Source organism: Patagioenas fasciata, chromosome 2, assembly GCF_037038585.1.
Source record: "Patagioenas fasciata isolate bPatFas1 chromosome 2, bPatFas1.hap1, whole genome shotgun sequence".
NCBI lineage: Eukaryota > Metazoa > Chordata > Aves > Columbiformes > Columbidae > Patagioenas > Patagioenas fasciata.
In genome coordinates this window covers 65,155,190-65,178,288 of record NC_092521.1, presented here as the reverse complement: position 1 = coordinate 65,178,288, position 23,099 = coordinate 65,155,190, and the positions used below count along the sequence as shown (strand labels likewise).

Below are 23,099 nucleotides of genomic sequence, written 5' to 3'. Positions count from 1 at the left end.
ACTATATGAAGTGTCAGATCAAAATCCTGCCAGACCCTATCCATAGAATTAACTGTTCAGGGAAGCAAACTTAAAAAGGTGTTATTGAGGTTCTCATGTAGAAATACAACCTTAATAAAAAGCAAGTTAAAACATTTTTAATGTTATTTCCATATAAATTTAAGTTCTAGAGATTTACTGTCAAATCTGGCTTCGCTTCTGTAACAATGACTGAGGATGGTGTGACTGACCAGGCAGCAGGATCACACCAGCATCAGGGGATAATATTGTTTTTTTCCAAGTGCTAGTAAGACTTAAGACTGCTTTCAAATGGAAAGAAGTACTAAAAATATTAAATAGCTTGTCTTTTTAATGGTGTCAAAGTTGCCTAAGCCCTTTTAAAAATAATTGCCAAACTTCCCATTGTCAACACAGGGGAAAAATTTACTTATCTCCCTCACCAACACTGAAACATTAAGCAAAGACATCTAGTGACTGAAAATTATCAGTCACCAACCATAATCAAGACCATATAATACAAGACTATCAAATAGCAAGTGTCAATGCATGCGACTGGGAAAATTAGGGCTCCTCTTGACGGTAACTTGCTAGGACGCAATGCTGGTGAGCAAAGAAAAACAGACAGAAAGCAGAATTGGACTTGCCACGCAGCAATGATCTGATGGAAGGATTAACAGTATCTGAACTGAGGTGTCTGCGTGAATAAAGACAATGACATAACGTGAAAATTTGTATGTCAAGGTGTGTTGCTGATAGCATTTAAAGGGAGAGAGAGATTTTTGATAACCCAGGAATGAGAACTTCAGCAGGGACCTCATTTCAGAAAAATACATTTTTAAAGTATACCTAGTTTTAAATATTTTAATAAACAGGTACAAAAGATGCTAACGTAAACTTTATGCTACTAGCATGTATGTACCAAGACAATGCATTATATTATGGATTCCAGCCATGAAGACCCATATTCTTAAACGTGGATTCTCTAACTCCGTTAGAGCTACCTTTGAAAGTAAAAAAAATCACTCAGATGAAATCTGAATAGGGCTTCATACAACTGGACACTACCCATTCAAGGCTGCTCACACACTCCTCTCAACCAGCCATTAGTCTGTTGTGTCAGTTCAAAGCCTGTTATAAATTCTTTTCCACCGGGTATCTGGAAAGCAGACAGCTTTTAAATCAAGCTGGCTTCACAGGAAATCACGCAAAGAAGACATCGGCCATCAGCTGTTACACGTAATTTAGCATGAGGTTGGTCAAGCAGCAGCCAGTCTGCCATCACCAGATTATGAAATAAATTTGCAAAGAACAACAAACCTACCACCCTCCAGACTAGCACTTGGTCACGTATCTGCGTGCAAGTGGGCAGCTTAAAATCTTAGATGTAATCTCAGCTCTATCTTTTCACAAACCTATATACTTTAAAGCGCTATGGTTGAATTTTGAACTGCTATCTCATATTGCACTCAACAAAAGGGAAGAAGGGAAGCTTCTTTCTGTAGATACATTGGAAAAAAATTACTGTTTGAGGAAATTGTTACTGATTGAAAAATAATTTCATCCAAGTACGGATGAACTGTATGCATGAAGTTATTTTTACTCTCTCTCACTACACTTGACTTGATTTTTCCGTTTTCCAAACTTCTGATCTCTTAACAACAAAACAAGGTTTTCTAGATGTTTATTCAGAGGCAATTGTGCAATCTCTATGTACAATACATATTTTTTTTTTGAGAATTGCATTTAAAGACTGATTCCTCTAGAAATATTGGGGATCTCTTTTGTTCTGCACATGGACTAGTGCTTAAGGGCTGACATTTGGAATATTGCTAGTTATATTTTGAGTAATCAAGGTTTATACATAAGAACATGTACTAATGCCAGAAGGGAAACAAAAATAGATACTAACTGAATGATTATAGTAAAAACACAGCTAAGGTATTTTCCTGACATTTGGGTGTCATTAGCGCATTTCTACAAAGTAAGGAAAACAGCAGCCTCCTTTCTGGTAAAATAGTGGGTTTTAATCTTACTTATTAAGAGCGATTTAGTTACAACTGTTTATTTAATTTTCTGTTGAAAATTACTAAAGAGAGAATTGGTACTACTTAATTAGGAACTGGTTATACTTTCATTTCTGTTTCTCAATAAAAAATAAGAACAGAAAAAGAAGAGAGATCCGAGTGGTTTAGAGTAGAGAACAAAAAGAGAAATGATGGGGGAAGAAAGCAACTGAAAACTGAGAGAAGTAGAGAAGTCTCAATTTTAGCACTAAAATATCGGGTTTCAAAGTCCTCAAGTTATTTAAAATGTTGAAAAATTCAAATTTATATGGCATACTGATCATAATTTTATTTATAATTATGAGGAGGTCATCTAATGTAAAAAAGAGATTATACATTTCTGCTAATAGTAATTATCTTCATGGTCAGGTGACTAATTCAAACTCCACAACTCAAATCACTTTAAAAAAAAACTATTATTTATATGTCAATGAAAGACAAAGAAGAGAGATGTAAGTGTACTGTCCCTTTATGATTATAGGATGATTTTTTTTTTAATTAGGCCTTTAGTTAACCTTACAGTTAACCACCAGGTAATTTGTAATCACTATTTTAATACACGTTACATCTTTCCCATTTTCCTTCTTCTCGCTGTATTCCTACCAAATAGAAAGATCCCAGTCTACTCCAACAGCAGCAGAAATGCCTCATCACCCTTTGTCTATACATATCTAGTGTCAATATGAATAAAAGAGATATTTAATATTTGAAACAAGAACAGAATGAGTAAATACTTTCCAAAACCTCTGGAAATTCGAAGTTCAAAAGCGTAGACAGTTGAAGTTGCAATGTCTTACTTAAAGAAGAGATTTTTCACATTAGAAAAGCTGCTTACACTGAAGCCCAAGTTTACATCCCTCCTTTTAGACACAAGATCACAATTCTCTGGGAGCACCTGAACACTTTATGTTGAAATCAGTAGGTAGCACTTCTTTTAAATTACAAAATAATGCATTCAGATGAGCAATACCTCTCCTCACTGTTCTCCATATGATTAGGGAAAGCATCAAAACCAAGCAGCAACTTTATAGCATCAAGGTAACCATTGTTGCAGAGCCAGTGCAAAGCAGTTCTTCCCTGTGAACAACAAAAATAAATATTATCCCCAAACTCTATCACACCACAATAAAAGTCATAAATCATACTGTAATTCAATGCTTTTCTGCACATCAGGGACAAACTAATTCTTCTAAATGAACTTCCCTGTTAAAACAAAAGAATACAGCACTTAAAAATGAAGTAACTTTTAATTTTTTTTTTAGTTGTTGTTTTAAGTGAGATTACAACACTAGTGCTTTTTCACCTAAAGTGGCTGAAAAACAGCATTAGGACACTACCTCTAGAGTTTCTCTCTTCACAGCTATGTTGCCAGGTCTGAAGCAGCTCTGACCTGGATTAAGAGACTGAGCGCACCCTCCGCAACTTCGCTGATGACACCGACGTGGGTGGAAGGGCTGACACAGCAGAAGGCTGTGCTGTCATCGAGTGAGATCTGGACAGGCTGGAGAGTCGGGCAGAGGAGAACCTGATGAAATTCAACAAGGGCAAGTGAAGGGTCCTGTACCTGGGGAGGAATAATCCCAGGCACCAGCACATGTCAGGGGTGGACCTGCTGGAAGGCAGCACTGCAGAGGAGGAACTTGGGAGTTCTGGTCAACAACAGGTTGTCCATCAGTCAACAATGTGCCCTTGTGGCCAAGAAAGCCAACGGTACCCTGGGGTGCATTAAGAAGAGTGCGACCAGCAGGTTCTCCCGCCCCTCTACTCTGCCCTGGTGGGGCCACACCTGGAGTACTGTGTCCAGTTCTGGGCTATCCAGTTTAAGAAGGACAAGGAATTACTGGAGGGAGTCCAGCAGTGGGCTATAAAGATGATTAGGGGCCTAGAGCACCTTTCTTGTGAGGAGAGACTGAGAGATCTGGGTCTGTTCAGCCTGGAGAAGAGAAGGCTGAGAGGGGATCTCCTCAATGTTTATCAGTATCTCAAGGGTGGATGTCAAAGGGGTGGGACCAGACTCCTTTCAGGGGTGCTCAATGATACGATGAGGGGCAACAGGCACAGACTGAAGCAAAGGAGGTTCCATCTGAATATGAGGAGAAACTTCTCCATGAGGGTGCCAGAGCACTGGAACAGGCTGCCCAGAGAGGTTGTGGAGTCTCCTTCTCTGGAGACATTCAAAACCCATCTGGACACATTCCTGTGTGATCTGCTCTCAGTGAACCTGCTCTAGCAGGTGGCTTGAAATAGATGATCTGCAGAGGTCCCTTCAAACCCCAGCCATTCTGTGATTCAGGCTGTTTTCTAGGCTGCTCCAAAACACAGTACAAGACTGAAAAAATTACTACAGAGCTCAAAGTCAGGCAAACACAAAAGATTCCAGCTGTGCTTTCAAAATGAGCTTGATTTCAGAATCTAAGCAGAAATCCAATTCTCAAGCTGCACTCTGTACATCCAGCTCATATCTGACCACTTTTGGGACTGGGATCACAGATCCACAAGATAATTACCTCAGGCTCTGTTAATATCAACAGAACACATTTCACTTCCCTTTCAGGTCATGCCTTCTGTTGGTGTCTTGTTTTTCTGAACACCAAATTTAGGAAATTTAGGAAGGCTGGGTACCACAGAAAAACATCAAGACTGTGCCCTCCAATAAATAGCTACAGGAAAGTTTAACAAATTGGGTGAAATTCTTTTGACTGATGAAGTTCTACCAACATCTGAGAAATTATGTCATATTACAAAGAAATCTGTTATATGTTGCACAATTGTTCTGGCTCCTAATTTCACTTACTGCTAGAATACTGGCATGAAAGAATATATGAACTTATCAGTGGGGTATTTTTTCATCTGGAAGACTGATACATATGTGGATACTTACATGGATAGATAATTGGAGTTGTTGTTGTGCAACCTCACTTGCAATATCTTAATTGCTCTATCTCTATGTTGAAGAAACACATTACAAACTATAAGATTACATTCCCATGTCAGCTGTTAATAAGGAATGATAGAAGTTAAGAAAGCAGATGATTAATATGACTCCTCATAAGATCACACTTTGACAAGGAGAAGTCAAAAGCAATATGGAAAAATATGAATCTTCATGCTGCATATGAAAATGTTACTTTTCACTCAAGATTTCAGAAGTGAAGCCATAGGAACACTATGTCAGGATGCATTTCATGATAAACAGCAAAGATGCTTCGATGTCCCAGAAAAGAGAATGACCTTGAAGAAAAGGGAAATGTTTTGACTTACGGTTATTCTGAGGTAAATTAAACAGCCCAGTGAAGAACAACATACCTCTTTATCCTGGATATTTGGATCCGCATTGTTTTCCAGTAACACTACCATACAGTTAATGTAACCTCCATAAGCAGCACACTGCAGTGGTGTTCTACCCGCATAATCCTGCACGTTAGGGTTGATTTTATTTTCTATCAAGATTTGGCACACATCAGCATTTCCTCCCAGGGCAGCCCAGTGAAGGGGGGAATGGCCATCTTGGTCCACCAAATCTACTCTTGCTCCTCCTGTAACAATGAATACATTCTTGAACATAGAAAGAAAATATAAAAAAGAATAGCTTTCTGTTCAAGTAGAACTTATTTGCTAAACCGATAAATCAGAGAAATATTTCGGAAAGTAATTTCAACTCGATCACTCAAATCCACATCCTAAATCAAAATGAACTGAGAATGAGATAGTTTCAGTGAGGGTCAGGCTTCTGACTTTTTCGCAAGCTTGTGAGTATCCTCTCAGATGCTTTAGAATCTCCAGATTTATCAAATTCCCTTGAAACACTTAGCTTTTATTTGTTTCAAGCCTATTAATTTTCAGTGAAACTTTTATTTCTTAACAACAAAATCATGTTTGAAAGTTAGACTTCAGCTGAAGTATCTTTTTAAAACCCTAAAGCAGATGACATATTCACAAGTGTAAGGAACATTTTTTTAAAAAGCCTCATTTTTTTTTAAATTCAAGCATGAGAAGACTGTTATGCAGATAATTAATTTCTCTATGTGCTCTTGTCAGATGTAAAAACTCTGTACAAACATAAAACTCCAGAAATATAAAAAAATGAACCAACCAGCAACAATGACTCTCTATATCAAAAAATATGTAATTTAAGATAACTCAGATTCTGATAACCAATCTTCTTGCATCTACCAAAACTAAATGGCATAGGAGGTGGGATGAAGAGCTTAACAGGAGGTTTAAATATGCCCAGTAGATCACGGAGGGAGTCACGCTTTTCACTAAGAAATGCTGGTTGATAGAAAACTGGCAATTTGTTAGCCTGGATACTTCAACTGTCTGTAAATGAAATAATATCTCAAGTAGGAGGGAAACTGCTTGCAGCTACTTAGAACTCTACTGTGAAGCTAAAATGATAGAATTTTGCATCTAAGCTACCACTGTTCTTTCACCACATTTCATCCACTTCAGCAGAGTTTTTACAATTATCTAAAGCTGCGAAATTTAAATGTTATTTCTGCTTGCAAATAAAATACTGCTTATAGAAACTAACCAAAAGAAAATATTAATGATTTAGAATTTTTGATAGCTACCTTCATTAAAAAATAAAGATTCATTTAAATAGCCAAAAAGTCTTCAAAGAAGCCTAAAAATGCTTTTTCACAAAAGACAAGAAAGATTAATTTGGTCTTATTTACTGGAGAAAAAAAACAAAAACAATTTCTTGCTAGGGGAAGAGGTGGTTTGAGAGACTAGAATGTACTTGAAAAGGCCTGAGCAGAAAAGAGCTCTGAAAAGCACTATCCAAATATTGCAGCTTTCATACTTAACTCTTCTAGATATTTTGCACATTCTGATCGCTTTTACATTTGTTAGCGCTGTTCCACAAAGGGAACTTCCAGACAAAACCAAATTTAGAGAAGACATTTTCTCCCCCCACCTCCTGCTCAGCTATGTTGTTCATTCCCCAGTCCGGCAGAAAACAGCACCAGAACTCTGAACCGGTTTGTAAATTCGTAACAGCTGACCTTTAATGAGTGTCTGTATCACTTCTTTGTGTCCCATCTCACAGGCTCGGAAAAGCGGGGTGTGTTTCATGACATCCAAAGCATCTACCTGTGCATTATGCTCCAACAGCAATTTGACGGTGCTGACATGTCCAGAAAGGGCAGCGGCGTGTAATGCTAAAAGAATAAAGCAGAAGGAAAAAACCAAAATCACAATATCATGAACTTTGGAGGTTCACAATTGGAGAACAGTCAAAATGAAAATAAACTTCAATCTTTTGGGGGACAGAAAAGTGCTTTTCAACCATAAGAAACTCATGAATCAAAACAAGGGATTGCTAACCATATTTCCTTACCATTCAATTAACAGAGCAATAAGCAGAAAAACTATTAGGCCTGAAAAAAGTATCTTGTACAAACTTGTAAAAATAGGAATTTTAACCTTAACAACACCAAGATTGGCTTATACTGAGGATTTGTGGAAGGTTAGCAGCTTCTGATTAAGAGAACATAACACAATCTACTTCTGCCTCTGTTTTGTGGCATTTCTTAGATCACTCCAATGGAGATGAAACTGCTCATTACCAGTGAAAGCAAGCTTCCACTATTTCTTCAGTGTTTTCCTGAAAATACCTTTTTTTTCCCTTTCAAATAAGCAAAACTGTCTCAATTAATACTAACTCCAGATAACCATCCAGCTGTTCTCCCCCATTTTTTTGTTTTCAGAATTGGAGAAATCTTTGCACAAAATGATGTAGCAAGGCTATCGCATCTCGCACAGTAGCTGCATCTCCCCATTTTCTTCAGGAAAAAGATGCTGGAAAGACCAGATACTGCATTTCGTCTCATCCTTACAATTTGCGTAGTTCAGTTGTATGAAAACTGTTGATTCTGCAGGCTCCTACTCTCTCATAGTTTTTTTTGCTCTTTCCTCTTTGAATGTATGCAGACTGAGTCCAAACCAATAAATCACACAGAGCTACTTTAGATACTTCAGACCTCAGAGGTAAAGACATGATGTCCCGGAGCTGAAGTTGCTCCTGGGCTGACACAATGTCCTGTTGGCACCAGCAGCTGGAGTGGAGGAAAAGGTTGAAATGCCAGTCCAACCAGTTCATGGTTCATTTTGAAGGACAGGAGAGCTACACATATCAATGGGATTTCAAACCAATGGAGCAAACACATATTGGTGATTTCACTTACAATTTGATTTCAAAATGCTTCGGATTATTTCCTATAGTCAGTGAAAGAACTGGATAATCTATGTTCTTATACTGCCTTACATGTAGAATATTTCACAGATGACAAAATCAAAATAATTTAGAATAAAAATACAAAAAAGTGCAATTCATACATGTCCGTTTAGTAAAATGTATTCATATTTTCCCGTGAAATTCGACAAATATTCTTCCTTGGTGAGAATTCAGTGCGCTCAAGCAAACATGACGTGGGGCTATAAACAGTACCTGCCTGTCTTGACTTGTTTAATATGCCAACAGGCAGGGTCAGGATCCAGCAGAGCCATTATACGGAAAGGCACACCACGAAGGGCCAGCGTTAGAAGGAATCAGTTGAGTCACAGCCAGCATATCAAAACAGTCCGCCTGCTACTGTTTGCCCCTGGTACCAGCTTCACACAGCTTATGAAACTAACTCAGCATAACCCGCTACACTGGCGCTACTAAAATGCACAGGTTGTTCTTTCTGTCTGTGAATCAAATCCAGCTGAAGTGTGTTGTCTTAAAACAGATTGTCGAAATCAGTGCTAGTAATTCGAACTCTGGTACAGACGAATGAGGTGCTTCCAACAAGAACTGGGGTCCTAGCCAGGGACAGTACAAGAAGCGCTGTCTTAGTAACTGAAATCATGCCTTTAAGATGACACTGATGTTCAACTGTTGCAGCTACAAAGCACAGGGGAACCCATCACACCCGTGAAAACTATCTGTAAAGAGCAGGATCTGTGGTAGCGAGGCGAGCGGGTGTCTATCAGTAGAAGTGTGACAAGAATGAGATCCCTGCCGCTTTGTACATTTGGATGGGCCTGCTTTTCATGGTCTGACCTCACAGTAAACTCTAGGTTCTGGTTTTTGTACTGTGTTTCTTATGAAACCAAAGGCAGTAAACCACTCCATCAGATGACACATGGGGTGTGTATAACAATACAATAGAAAAAGAGCTGCTGTGTCAGCTTGGCCGCTTCTTCCCCCCTATCACTCATTCTGACGCAGGCATCTTGTTTCGCACTTTGTGCTCAATATTTTCTTGTAAGCCAAATTTTCTGTGATGGAGTCACGGTGACTGAAGAGATTCTTGGGCCAGCTGGTCACAATAGGCCCTTTGTTCCGCCGACAGACAGAGCCCTCTCCATTGTAGGCAGTGACGGCAGCACTATAAAGCTGCCCCTGTAACGCTCCTGCGGCGCTGATCTCAGAGAACAGGGAAATTCCTTTCCCTTGGTGTCATTCTCCTACACAATGCGGAGAGGCTGGATGTTCCAGCAGAACTGAATGGAGAGCTTGCTCTTCTTAAGTGAAGGCAAAAGGCTAAGTTAATGCAACAGTATAACTGAGCTTAGTGAAGCAGGCACACAAAAGTGAGGAAAACACAACCTTGAACTCTCCTCAGCAACTGTATCCCAGGCAGGGTGGCATGTATGCTGTTTTCTATTAGCGCATAGTTTCCTGTCAGAATACAGTGCTACTTTACCTCACCAAAACTTGGGAATGATTAAAAACTTTTGGGAAAAAAACAACCAAACAAACAACAAAACACAACAGCAACAACAACAAAAAGCAAAACAAAACAACATCACCCCCACCAGATCTGAAATTGGAGAGTGATTTACCACTGGGTTTCCTTTAAAGTTTATAGCTCACTATAATAAAGCCCATGCTACTGCACATGGTTGCAAAATGGTAAAATTTTGATTGCTCGACAGCAAGCGACGAACGGCACAGTTGCCCACTTTAGGACTATGAGTTTGTTCTACTCAACAGCAGTTTCAAATAAATGAAAAACCCTTTCATTTCATTGAATTAAAAGCCCTACAAACAAAAAATCAAGATTAAAAGGTGATTACACATCACTGCTATGAAAGGTTTAAGACTGGAAGATAATAAACCCAACCACCTGAATTATTCAAGCATGAAATCCACACCTGAGTAGTTTATGAAACAGAGTATGTGATTTCTGCCTGCAAAGGGAAAAACCCTTTGCAAAGAGGTTTGCACAGTGACTACAACATTAGTGCACCTTAAGGTCTGAAACAAATATTGTGAGGTATTTAAAAAGGAACTGTCAGGAAGGTGAGACTGACAAAAGATGAAACAAGACTAAAATGGTAGAGGATGTAGTTTGTAAAGTCATCAAACATGAAGACTAAGATTTTAGTTGTTGCACTATTTCTTAAACTCAAAAATTACAAACTATAATAACCTGGAAAAAAATACTTTGTGTGTGTGTTATTTTGTAAGGAAATAAAGAGTTTTGATATTTAAATAGAATTTTATGATAACTGTTATGTGATACTTGGCTTTTTGTGTACAGATCTCCCATACAGCCAAAGGAAATAAAAATTTCATTTTTTTAATATGAAACTAATAGCCACGCATGCCATCTTTCAAATCCTGAACCATGCAACCCTGACATTGCATTTGTTTACATTTTTTATATAATTCAAAGTAGGATCTGAAAAGAGAAAAGCTGTTAAACTAATATCTTTTTTTCTGGGTTGGGATAGATCTGTGCTGCAAGTTCCCTAAAGCTAAGCATGCAGCTTAGGCTAGTTTGTGTATCTGCGCAGCCAAAGGATTCCTTGAGTATACTTTAAAAGAAACATATTAAAATTTACATAAACAAACATTGCAATATACAGTCTTGTTTGCTTAAAATAACATAGTTTACAGGAGAAATGCCCACTACTGTATTATGTATAGGTGTGTGCTCCGACTATCAGCTCAACTCTCATTTTACTACTTATTATACATAGGTATACATTTTTTCACTTCTGAATTTGTGACCTGGCTGTGACTGGCACAGGGTAGTCCACCATGACCTCTTCCCACACAGCTTACCCCTGCACCACCCTGCTACCAAACCCCTCCAATTTATGCCCAATATATTCACATTCTCCTCTTTTTGTATTCAGACGTGATCAGTACACAATACAGCTCCACTACTTTTACCTGTCTTTCCAACATTGTTGAATACATATACCCGTCAACACCTGACTCTCTGTCAGAACTGTGATTCTATTTTTGTTGAAAGTACTACAGGGGTACAATATTTCTAAGATAAATTCTTAAAATTTTTCATTAAAGGAAATAAATTCATAGTTGCTATAGGAAATTTTGAATTTCATTACTTACATGCTTTAATCCTGAAACACTGTTGCATACCTATTTTTTGCTTTGGGCAGATAATGGGATGTTAAACTTGGGGGTTATTAAGTTTAACCTCTTGCTTAGATAACAGACGTGCAATAGCTCTAATCTTTATTACACTATCTTTACAAATAACCATGGTACTTGTGATTTTCATGATGATAATTTAACCACTTCATCGGTTAGTTTGCTCTATATTATTTCAAAGTATTTAATTACTGACAATTTTTTTTAACAGGCATTTTCGGAGAGGGTTTTTTATGCAATTATATTTCGTTTTAGCCTTCAAAATACAGAACAGCTTTTCCTTTCCCAGGATTACAGATCCAACTAAACAGAAGCATAGCAGTACATTTCTTCTTTTTGCTCTGTTTCAAATGAACTGGTCTAATCTGCACAGAAAAGATTTGTTTCTTTCCCACAATAAGGCAAAGAAGCAACTCACACACACAATTAAACTTCTGCCGAAATATTTTCAGGATTACACTACACATCCAAGAAAAAAATGAATATAGCTTCTAACAGTGTTTTTTATTTGGTGGGAACCATGCTAACTGGAAACATTCAGTGGCTCTTTATTGTAAAGCATCTTACCTGTGCCAGCGTATTTGTCTGTCATATTGATATCAATGTCCAGTTTTAAAGTCAGCATCGTCCTAATGACATCATCGCTGCCTTTGCCAGCTGCCCACATGAAGGATGTTCTTCCCTCGAGATCTGAGTCATCTTTTACAGAGGGATGTTTCAAAAATACTTCAACTGTTTCCTGAAAAGACATGCTATTGAAATTAACATGAAAAGGAATCTGTAACAACAAAAAACTATTGTGTCTCATTTAGCTGTTTATGAAGCAAATCTAAGCTTCACTTTTCCTTTTTATGTTTATAGAGAGTAATAGCTCAACAGGAGCATTGTCTTTTCTGCTGTGCCCTTTTCTTCATCAATTTTCATTGCACGTTCTTAACTATCAGTTTAACGCGGTCGTTTATTTCAAACTTCTTTTTAGTGTCAAACATCATATGTTCATCATAAGGAAGTAAAAGAAACTTCAGTCACTGTGAAGAAAGCAATGAGATTAATATTATCAGCTTATCAAAATATTACTGTAATACTGTGATGCTAAAATAATGTTCCTTCAAAATATTCTCCTGACGGGTTACTAATTACTAAATATTATCAATAAAAAAAGAGATTCAGAAAGTCTTTACGTTTGAGTCCAGGCTTTCCACTGGTACTGTTACAGTAAATTCTCTATTTAGATCAAAGTAAAAATAATTATTTCTTCTAATGCCGTGTTTGTGTTAAGTGAACAAATCCACTTATTTAACTTGCTGCTGAATTCTTACTAAGCCACACAGGAAAGGAAGGGAGAGGAAATCACTAATGCAGGAAAAAGAATTAGAGGAAGATTTTCCCTTTTCTATCTAATGCCTTACAAAGACTGAGTATTTAACAGCTGGTAAACATCTCTTAAGAGTCACTGATAGGCCAATAAAAACTGGAAAAGTGGGTTTCACTATTTTTATATTTTAGTATTAACACTATTTTATCCTTTCCCCAGTGTGACTCCAAAACAGTGCTATCACTGCTCTAGGTGGAATAAGAATTCCGTGGCTATAAGGAATCAAATGCTTATAATCACACAGGCGTTAAAATTCCTAAGTCCCATTGTTAGTCTGGATTTTTTTTTAACTACTAATTCTTACTTCATCCCTCTAAAGAAATCGGAAATTTCTCATTTATCTCACGTTAATGTGATCAAAGATCCTAACAGCCTAGGGAATTCGGGTCTGTATCTGAACTATTAGTCTATTGTAAAAAGGTCCAGCCAGAAGTAATGAGGAATGGAAGAATTAAGCCTTCCACACAAACCAGCATGTGTCTGTGCGCTCACACTGACCACGGCCACCCGTCACACACCAAGGGCTGCTCGTCAGACCGGCAGCCCAGCCCCCTGCCAGCACTCTGCACTGCTTGAAACCCTGCGCCAAGGCCGGACCTTTTCAACACCGCGGCACACATGCTACAAACATAAATAAGTCATTTCATTTTTCCGTTATGTTCCTTTCAACAACTCTTTTTTTTTTTTTCCTAGTGTTTTTAACGCGAAAAAGCAGAAGAAAACATCATAGTGCTATGAGAGTTATCTTCCAAAATGAAGTTGTCACAACTTGAAAATGAAATAGAAATAAATGACAACAGGATGGTTAAGAAATCAGAAAATGGAAGTATGAATCAGTTTAATTCTACACGTACTTTGTCATGAGAAATCAGATGTATCTTATCTGTATTAAAAAACTGGAGAAAACAAAATAAAAAACAACAAAGCTGAAAAACAACAGGAAAGGAGAGAAATAAACCTGGATCATGTCACTCTGTGCTATCAAGAAACTCTGACAAATACTAAGTATTATTTTTGAATATTCAAAAATAAGACAGAGGTCTCCACATTTCATTTACTAGATGAATCTATACAAGTATGTGAAAGGAAAATACATTGTCTTTGATGTTTCTGGAATTATTTTTTAATATATATTTAGCCCTGCATTCTGCATACTAAAATCAACACTAACAGAGCATCTGCCTTCACATATGAAGTTCAAAAATTTAAAATGGATGTTTATTTGGACCTTCTGCAGGATACCTAAGACTTCCACATTTCCAGCAACCTATTTGGGTGGTTATATCAGTCAATTTTGCACACAGAATCACAGAATGTTAAGGATTGGAAGGGACCTCAAAAGATGATCTAGTCCATTTCTTCTAGAACTTTTCCTTCTATAATAAATGGGAGTAAGTTAGTCTTAGAGAACCAATTCCTCACGTAAATTCAGTGCTGGTTAAGTCTCTTCGGCCTTTAAATACCAAAAATAGCACATTAGAGTAAGTAACCCACAGAAAAACAGTGTGAAGAACAAGATATTGAGATATTCAGAATAAACAGAAAAGAACAAATTCTCTTATTGTTGTTTTAGACTAAGAAACACCACATTTTAACTGAGAAATGTACCATGCCTATCCAAACTTGGGCAGACTGAACAGAACAACAATATGGCCCTCAAACCATAAAAATATAGATGTTCATGCCAAAGTAAACATGGATGTGTTTCCGCTCGGTTGTTTGAGTGTGTATATGGAATGCAATGGTGAGAAATACTCAAGGATTTGTATGTAGTGGAGGAAAAAAAAAAAGCAAAAAGTGGTGCTCAGAAACAACCAGAGTGGTAAAAAAAACATAGAGAGAGAGAAGCTCCAGACATAATGTAGGCAAACAAACAGGGGCTCTCTGTACATCAAGAGCTGAAAGAGGCCTGCAGATCCAAATGAGACCCTGATAAATCATGTAAGATAGGAAACAGGACATTCATTGTAAGTCCACGAGATTGCAAATGAATTAATTATTCTATCACCTACTCTTATTTCCATATAAAAACCTAAATGAAATCATAGTTTGGCTGGCTGGTGGGATCAAAAGGCAGCAACATGATGAAGATGTTTCAGTACAACTGAATTGAGCCCAGAGAAAGCCAGCCAGTAAGGAAAATCACTTTCTAGCAATATATCACTATAGAAAAAAACAAACCCAATGATAAAAGCATGTGGAGATAATAACCGGATTGTAAATAAAAACATTCTGTCTTTTTCCCATGAGTCTGACTCAAACTAGAAAGAAAGGTTTTTACAATATACATATTTACGGCGTGTGAGTCAGACTCAAATTGTATATACCATGTACAAAGCATCTGTAAAAAAGTCTTTAAAAATTTGTACACTATACACAGACATATGGTCCAACTGAAGTCTGAATTTAAAAAAATATCTGTATGGTCTTACTAAGACCAGCTCCAAAAAACCCACCAAAACTCCAAAACTCACTCTCACCAGGAAACAGAAGGTGACAGTTGTGGTATTAATATACATTGGCCACTTCCCTCTTTCAATCGTACTTCTGGATTTGCTAACTTCAATGGTTCTCAAGGGTTTTAGAATTTCACTTATGTTACAATAATTAACCTGTGGGTTGGAAAGACCCAAACTAGTATCCCTGTTAAGAAAATGCTGCAATGTTACATTAGTGAGCAAAAATTATGCTACATAACTACATTAATGAGGCACTAAATAACTTTTTTTTGCAAAGGGAGCTTATCAATAATACAACCGAAGACAAGTTAGATGGGAGGTCTCAGCTTACTATGCATGGCATAATTCAACTATGAGAGACAGAACAGCACGAAAAAAGCCTCCTTAAGTTGCAGCGCTTGAGGATGACTTCTATAATAACATTTGTGAGCAGCAACCATTAAACTGCTGAGTTTTATACTTAGTTCTACCATCTCTGATCTTGCTCTGGAAAAAATTTACCTATTCTAATAAAAATAAGAAATAGGCTGTCTGAGAAACCATTTTTTTGTTGTTGTCCGGAATTTAAAAATATTTTTAAAATATTAAAAACTTTAAAAAGCTTCTAAAAATATAGCGGTCATGGCAAATTCTGACAAAAGGTACTCACTCTTCAGCCACACTTCATGAGACAAAGGTTCATTCATAATGGCAAATATCAATAAGTTAATCCCTTTCTTGAAGGCAAAGAGTGGTTTCACTGGTACTGTAGCAGCTATGCAAATGCTCACACAGTTGATCCTACTCTAGATACCTTATATCTGCTTAGATTTTGCTATAAGGAGCTTTGAAAAGCGAAAGCTCAGTAAAATAGTAAGTGCCATTCTGCTTTCTACTGAAATACCTACTTGACTACTGTGTGTTCTGATGCAAACATATAGATCAAGGGGCTTCCCTTTGTACAGCAATTTAGTCTTAAAATCTATGTTAGTAGTCTGAAATTAAACACATTCATATCACATAACATAAGAAAACTCTGAATTGAGTTTGTGCAGACAACACTTTGTTATGTTATAGAAACAAAAAAAGCAAAACATATTTACTTCATATTTAGGGTACGTGCTACTTACAGCAAAGTTGCTCTGTGCTGCATAATGCAGGGGTGTTGCACCTTGGCTATCAGATGGGATAGTTCCAAACTTATTTCTTTCTAATAAGAGATGGACAATCTGTGCATGACCTGAGAAATATAATAAAATAAAACCAGATATGTGTCAAATCCTGAAGTTAAACACTTTGAATTTAAAAAAAAGAGAGGGAGAATGAACAGACCTCAATAAAAAATGGTATGTTTGTGTTGTAGCCATTATAGTCTAAATGTAAGACAGAATAGTGTCCCACTTCCACAGCCTGTATCCTTATTTTTGAGGGGCGTCTGTAAATCAGAATGACCTATGAATAGGAGCATGTGGAAAGATTTTCTATTTCTTTTAAAATAAATCACTAGAGCACTTCCCTAAACAAAGAAACCAGCAGTAGCTGGTCACATAACTGTGATATTAACAGTGCAATGAGTCAGTTGAATAGTTCTAGAAAAAGCTTCTGATAATTCAGCCGAGATGCTACATTTGAGTGAGAGGTCAGTTAGAAGCAGTAAAGTGAGCATAGACTGATGTGGAGCATTTGTCCATCTACATTAAAAGGTAGCTAAAACAACACTAACTACAGTTTCACCCTATACCAAATTGTTTTACAGAAATTAAGCGTAAATTCTTTACTTAGGTTTTATTCAATCAAAATTTCAACTGAAGATGTATAAAGAAATCTGAAGGCCAGTCTACTGCCAGCTGCTATATCTGCAATAAACAACGAACTTACACACACAACTCATTCCATCAAAACAGATTAGGATATTCTTTTATTAAAATCACATTTTTGAGGGAGTGGGTAAACTTTATATCCACTTCACAGACAGGAAAACAAAGACACAATATAGTATATTGCCAATAAAGTCAACTGACCCTTTCATATGCTTTCTTTTGTAGGCATAGGCAGCTTACAGAATACCTTAAAGATCTGGTATTTTAAGAGATACTATAAGGCATAAATCACACAAAAATATTCTGATTTTAGAGGAGAAATCTCCCAGTATCTTGCATGTAGGGAAAGCAATCAATTTTGCAGCTTGTTACTTTTGCAGAGTTGACCTGAATTAGCTTAGAATAAATGGAAAAAATAGCTAAACCTTTCAACTATCAGTAGGCTTTTTTTAAATGAAAACACCAACAATTACAGAATGAAGCTGTGTTACAGTTGTGGTATGTAGCTTTTCAAAACCTAAGAGATGGAGGAGCAGGCAAACCTTCTTTTGTGGAATGGCACTTTCAGACTTCATATGTACAGACGTATCAGAAACAAGAGAAAACAGTCAACTTGAGTCAAAAAAGATGAACAGATATGTGGGTATTTTTTTTTTCCTAGGGGTTTTAGGGTTTACAGAAAAGCTCCTCTTTCAATGATTAAGACAAGTCTGGACCCAGAACATCACAACACTGTCCCTCCCCACCAGAGAAACACTAAAAAGAGGGGATGCAATGTTGCTATACTCTTCCCATCTCAGCACTGTAAGAAGTGAATGGAGGCGCACTGGAAGAAGTTGGTTCTGAGTGCAAACCTAGCAGGGAAAACATAGAAGTACTGGGTCTGAATTAAAAAAAAAGTTGCCTGAACTTTCAGGATCTAGAACTAGAAAAAGGGTAACTGTAATCAGGACAGGTCTATCTAAATTATCTATGAGAGAAGGTTTGAGGGAGTTGAAACATATTGTGTGCAACAGTGATTAAGTTGTTGCAAAGACAGATCTCATTTAGACATTAATTCTTGAGGTCAAGAATTGTCATTTCTGTAGTACTTTTATTTAGAACAGATGTAACTTGGCTGAGACTTTTATTTATACAAAAGTTAACAGGAACAACAATGCCCTAAGATGCAGTCACATGTATCCTATCACCTTTAATATCCATGCACTACTTAAAAACGACTCTTAACCCATTTAATAACAGTTTAGACAATTTGAGATTTATATACAGCACCCAGTATCTAACTTCAAACAGAACCCTAAAAATTAATAATGATTTACCAATCAGAAGTTTCCCATGGGCATGTGCCACCTAGAGACCCCATCAAGTTCACAAAGGACTCTGGATGTCTTGGCACATCTTCCCCCTTTATTCCACATTGGTTAGACAATGAATTTTTCCAAAAAACAAAATTGCTCTCTTAAATATAATTTCGAAACACAACAAATTTTGAGTCTTGGACAGAACCAAGTGATAATGACTATTTATTTGGGAGATGGATCCTATGACACTTGAAATGTTTCACAATTTCTCTGTAAAAGTTTGATATCCCTACTTGAATGCAAATCTGAGAACACTTTTTTCTTTTTTTTTTTTCTTTTTTTTTTCTTTTTCTTCCTTTTTTTTTCTTTTTCTAAGAAAAAAAATAAACATAATCAAACTATGTGTATATTGTCACTGGAGCTGCATTAAATCGCTTCAGTGGGTAATCTGATTCTTTTATTGGCATTCTTTGTCTGCAGTGTCCCAAAGGGTCATGGGGATGAAGCCTGTTAAAAGGGGAGAGAGAGTGTTTGAAGATTAATTCTTTCTATCCATTACATGGTGTTTATTTTTAGCTCCTTGCACATAGGAGAATGGAAAACAGGAGGTCAGTTTTCTAAATAGTATTATTTTTGTGCCCATCATTTTATGAGTTGCATTTCCGTGTGTTTAGAGTATTTATATTTAATCAGGTTTTTACCTGTTTTGCAAAGATCAAGTTTTGTAACCTGTAAAACCAAACCATGCAGAATTCACACATGTAGGGTTGCAATTTACAGAGCATCTGATTCTCAGGGTAGCAATCTGAACAGAACAAAAACTTTATCTGAATAAAATTTCTTGTCAGATCTGATTAGATTTTAACGTGTCTGATGAAGAGCTTGTACTAGGAGTAGAAGTGCAGCTCTGCCATCTTCTTGTTGCTCACTTCTGCTGGCATTATTAGATTACCTGTAGTTTCTTTGCAGGAATATTTTAAGTCACTTGCCTATTTTGTAAGGGCTAGTGTAGTAAAAACTCTGTAAAATCATCCATAAATCCACAAAACTAGGCACATGTAAACTGCAGTACATCACAATCAGCTGAAAGTGAACAAGGGAGTGATGATGCCACTGTCAGCCCCTGCCTTGTGGAACAGGCACTTCCCTCAGGCACCTGTGATCATCTTACATATGGACCAAGTGAGGGTGTTGGCATCAATCCATATATTATTAGTAAAGTGTCATATTTCTTCAGATAAAAAACTTTCAAAAGTTCTGATATTTTTATCATGCACCCCAATGGATTGTCTTACATACATTTCAGACACCACTGCTCTAGAGCACCAGCTGTTATTCTTTTACCTATGAACAAAGCTACATATGCAAGAACATCTCAACATGGTATAACTGTTCCTAAATCACGACCACATGTAGCTTGCTGAAGTAATGTGTTTTACAGTGCTTCGGAGAATCTGAAGCTAAAAAACCCCAAGCAACAACAACAACCACCAAACAAAACAAACCAATGAACAAAAACAAAACAAAAAGCCACAAAACAACAAAAAAACCCCACCCCAAAACCAAAAACACCCCACAACAAAACAGTCTACACACAAACTTCTAATCCTGGTCTAGCAGAAACTATTATTTTTCTAAGAGAGTAGTTAGCATAATGCCAGCCCGGAATTACACAAAAATCAGAGACAAAGATTAAACACCACAGCCAATTAATTATTAAATGACTTCAGCGCTGTCCACTTTACCAAGTAAGGCTGCCCAGTGAAGGGGAGTTCGGAATAAGTTGTCATAAGATGTCACATTGCAGCCTTCATAGGAGGTCAGGACATCAACAACTGCTACATTCCCATCAGCAACAGCAAAATGAAGGGGAGTTCGTCCTTCGTAGTCTTGCCAGTTAAGCAGAGATTCTGTAGGTGCAGCTTCCTTTAAAAAACAAACAAACAAACAAAAAACCAACAAAATTTTAAAAAAATATTTAAGTTCAAGAGAAAAACTGTATACTCTTCATGGATTTTTGAGTCTTATTGTAAGGAGATAAACTGTCCTTGTTCAGTAGAATATAGCTCTACAAATATATACTTGTGTTACAGTATAGGCTATTTTCAAGTATTTCTTATGGAATCTTTTTCATACTTATTGTACAAGACCTAATTTTTGGTACATAGCCTCTAGTTTTACCAGAGTGTTGTGCAAGCGGTTAACATAATATAGGCACTAATAGATATAACTTGACTTTTCATTACATCATCTTTAAAAATACACTAAATTATTTTTCATATAAGTCCCCTAGCTATATAGTTTCATATTATGATAATTTCCTCTCACAAAATTTCCCACAAAATACAAACCATAACCTCTTTTTTTTTCAGTGAAGTGAAGTTATCTCTAAATAAGATGGTAAACAATAAAACAATATTAACTCAGGATATAGGACACCAAACATCTAGAGCAGAAGCCAAATGTTAAAACAAGAGCTTGAATAAACTATAGGGATGTCCTGGTTTTGTTAAAAAACAGGTTTCTCTTTTAGTGAATTTGCCTGTCAGCTAAAGCCTTCATATTAGCTGCATTTTCCTGGAAAATCAGACACATGTTTTGGTAAACCTAGCAATGGAATGCAAACTTATTGATAAGGATGGATGCACCTCTCGTGAGAGGGGCAACGAGAAACAGGTCACCAAGGAACTGACCAACTGAGTATAACATCCCATTCATGTGAATACTGCATATAAAAGTGGGAGATAACGAGGATCTCGTCCCTTTTTCCTTATGGCCGACATTAGGAGAGAACCTTGCTAGTCATCCCTGCGAACTGAGCCCTAGTGACAGATTGAATCCAGTTCCGGTTGGCTGCAGAGTCCAGTCCAGGACTTCGGGTGCCGGCGCCCTTCATCTGCCGGAGCAGTTGTCGGGACTTTCAAGATTGGTTTTGTATATTTTGTATTATTTCCCTCTATTTTATCAGTAGCATTAGTAAAACATTTTTAATTTTTCCAACTCTCTTCTCTCTGTCCTTTTTTCCCTCCCGATTGCTTGTCCTTAGTGGGAAGGGGGGAGGGCTGAAGGGGGAAGGCAGGGGAGAGTGGGTTAGCAATACATCTGCCACGGTTTTATTGTCACCCCACAATCAAAACCTCGACAAGGGAGTAAGTCTGCTGTTCTACCTCCAACAACGCAGAAAAATTCACTGAAATCATGGGAACCCTGTACAAAATAATAATAATAAAAAAAGGAATATAGTCTAGACGTTTTTAACTTCCAGCACTAGAGTAGATTTTAACCTGTGAGAACTGAGAAAAACAATCCTCCCAATAACAAAGCGCCACACCATATCTTACAATATACTTGTGAAAGACGAGGGACAAACTGTGGTCAGTGCAGCTTGTTAACAATTAAAGCAAGTTCCTGAGCCCTTTCTCACTAAACTAATTGCAATTTTTCCCATTGACTTCACTAGGTACACAAATAGGCCATAAAATCACTTGTAATTTGCATTATTTGAAATGCAGTAGCTATTACAAAGAAAACAAACATCTAACATTGAGAACAATAAATCAAGAAGCAGAAAGTCAGGAAATTCAAGTTGATTTCTGTCTATTAACTGACAAAGCTTGTATATTCTATATGTTCTATTTAATAGATAAAAAAATAAATATGTTTAAAGTTTTATTTAACCACATTACCTAAGTGCAATTTGTCTAAATTAATGCTGCAGTAGTAACCTCAGATCTGCAATGCCCCGATTCTTTGCTTCGTATTCTTACTTTCTAACAGTGTCAACTTAAACCTACTAATATTTGATTAATTTAAGTTTTCTAAAGTTAAACATTTACATACTTCGCATTCTGTCTGCAAATGCTAATTAAAGTTGTCTGTCTCTCATATTAAAAAACTGCATCCGTTTTAGATATCAGTAGTTAGCTGTGTTTTACTAGAGAAAAAAATTAACATAGTTGAAACATATTGCACTTCATTACAATATCTAACAGATAATCCATTAAAAACACAAAAAAATGATGTGAGTCTCAACTAAAAACAGAATCAAATTTAACAGTGTTGCAGGCACAAACCACAATAATCAAAGCATGAATAACACTTCTTTTAATAAGCATTCAAAAGCATTTATCTGAGCCATTACAGTGAGAGGTGAAGTTTTATGCTCTTCTCTAGCTTTAATAATTCTCAAGAGAAAGCTAACTGCTAATATGCTCACTTTCTGTCTACACAAAGAGCTCAGCAGGGGGAGTATAGAGCCCACTGCAAAAATTCAGATGTGATCTTCATAAGAATCACTTTTAAGAATGACTAAAAATGAATGATGCTAGGCATAGAAATTATAACTGAAATTCTAACTACATCAGAGGTAAATTTGTTCGAAAAGAACAGACTAAAAAGAAAAAAAAATGCTTCTTCACTTTACCTATAACTTATTGATGTAATCTGGAAAGCTAATTTTCAAGTCTCTTAAAAGCACAAACAACATACTAAATAAACAACTCCTAAAACTCACGGCTCAAAGTCACTGATGTTCCCTAGAACATACCCCCATAATCAAAAGTGTTACTTTTGCAAAATGGTAAAGAATATTTTAATGACAAAGCCACTGTTTATATCCTGGTCTAAAAGTACTCAGGTGTTTTGTGATTTTTGGCCACTTCAACTAGAATTTTCTAGGCCTCCTCCTGCCTGCATTCAAGGC

General features: G+C 36.8%; 1 protein-coding gene across 6 annotated transcripts in view; it reads right to left on the bottom strand.

Annotated features, from left to right (window-relative positions):
- The window catches only part of INVS (inversin), a 93,735-nt gene that overhangs the window by 22,827 nt on the left and 47,809 nt on the right, over positions 1 to 23,099 (bottom strand). For all 6 annotated transcript variants that reach the window (XM_065830726.2, XM_071804327.1, XM_065830727.2 and 3 more), the window contains 6 exons: positions 20,143 to 20,323; positions 16,407 to 16,516; positions 12,031 to 12,202; positions 7,073 to 7,228; positions 5,370 to 5,599; positions 3,034 to 3,140 (listed from right to left, as the gene is read on the bottom strand). In XM_065830726.2, coding sequence (XP_065686798.1) covers positions 3,034 to 3,140; positions 5,370 to 5,599; positions 7,073 to 7,228; positions 12,031 to 12,202; positions 16,407 to 16,516; positions 20,143 to 20,323 — 956 coding nt within the window. The remainder of the gene's footprint in view (positions 1 to 3,033; positions 3,141 to 5,369; positions 5,600 to 7,072; positions 7,229 to 12,030; positions 12,203 to 16,406; positions 16,517 to 20,142; positions 20,324 to 23,099) is intronic.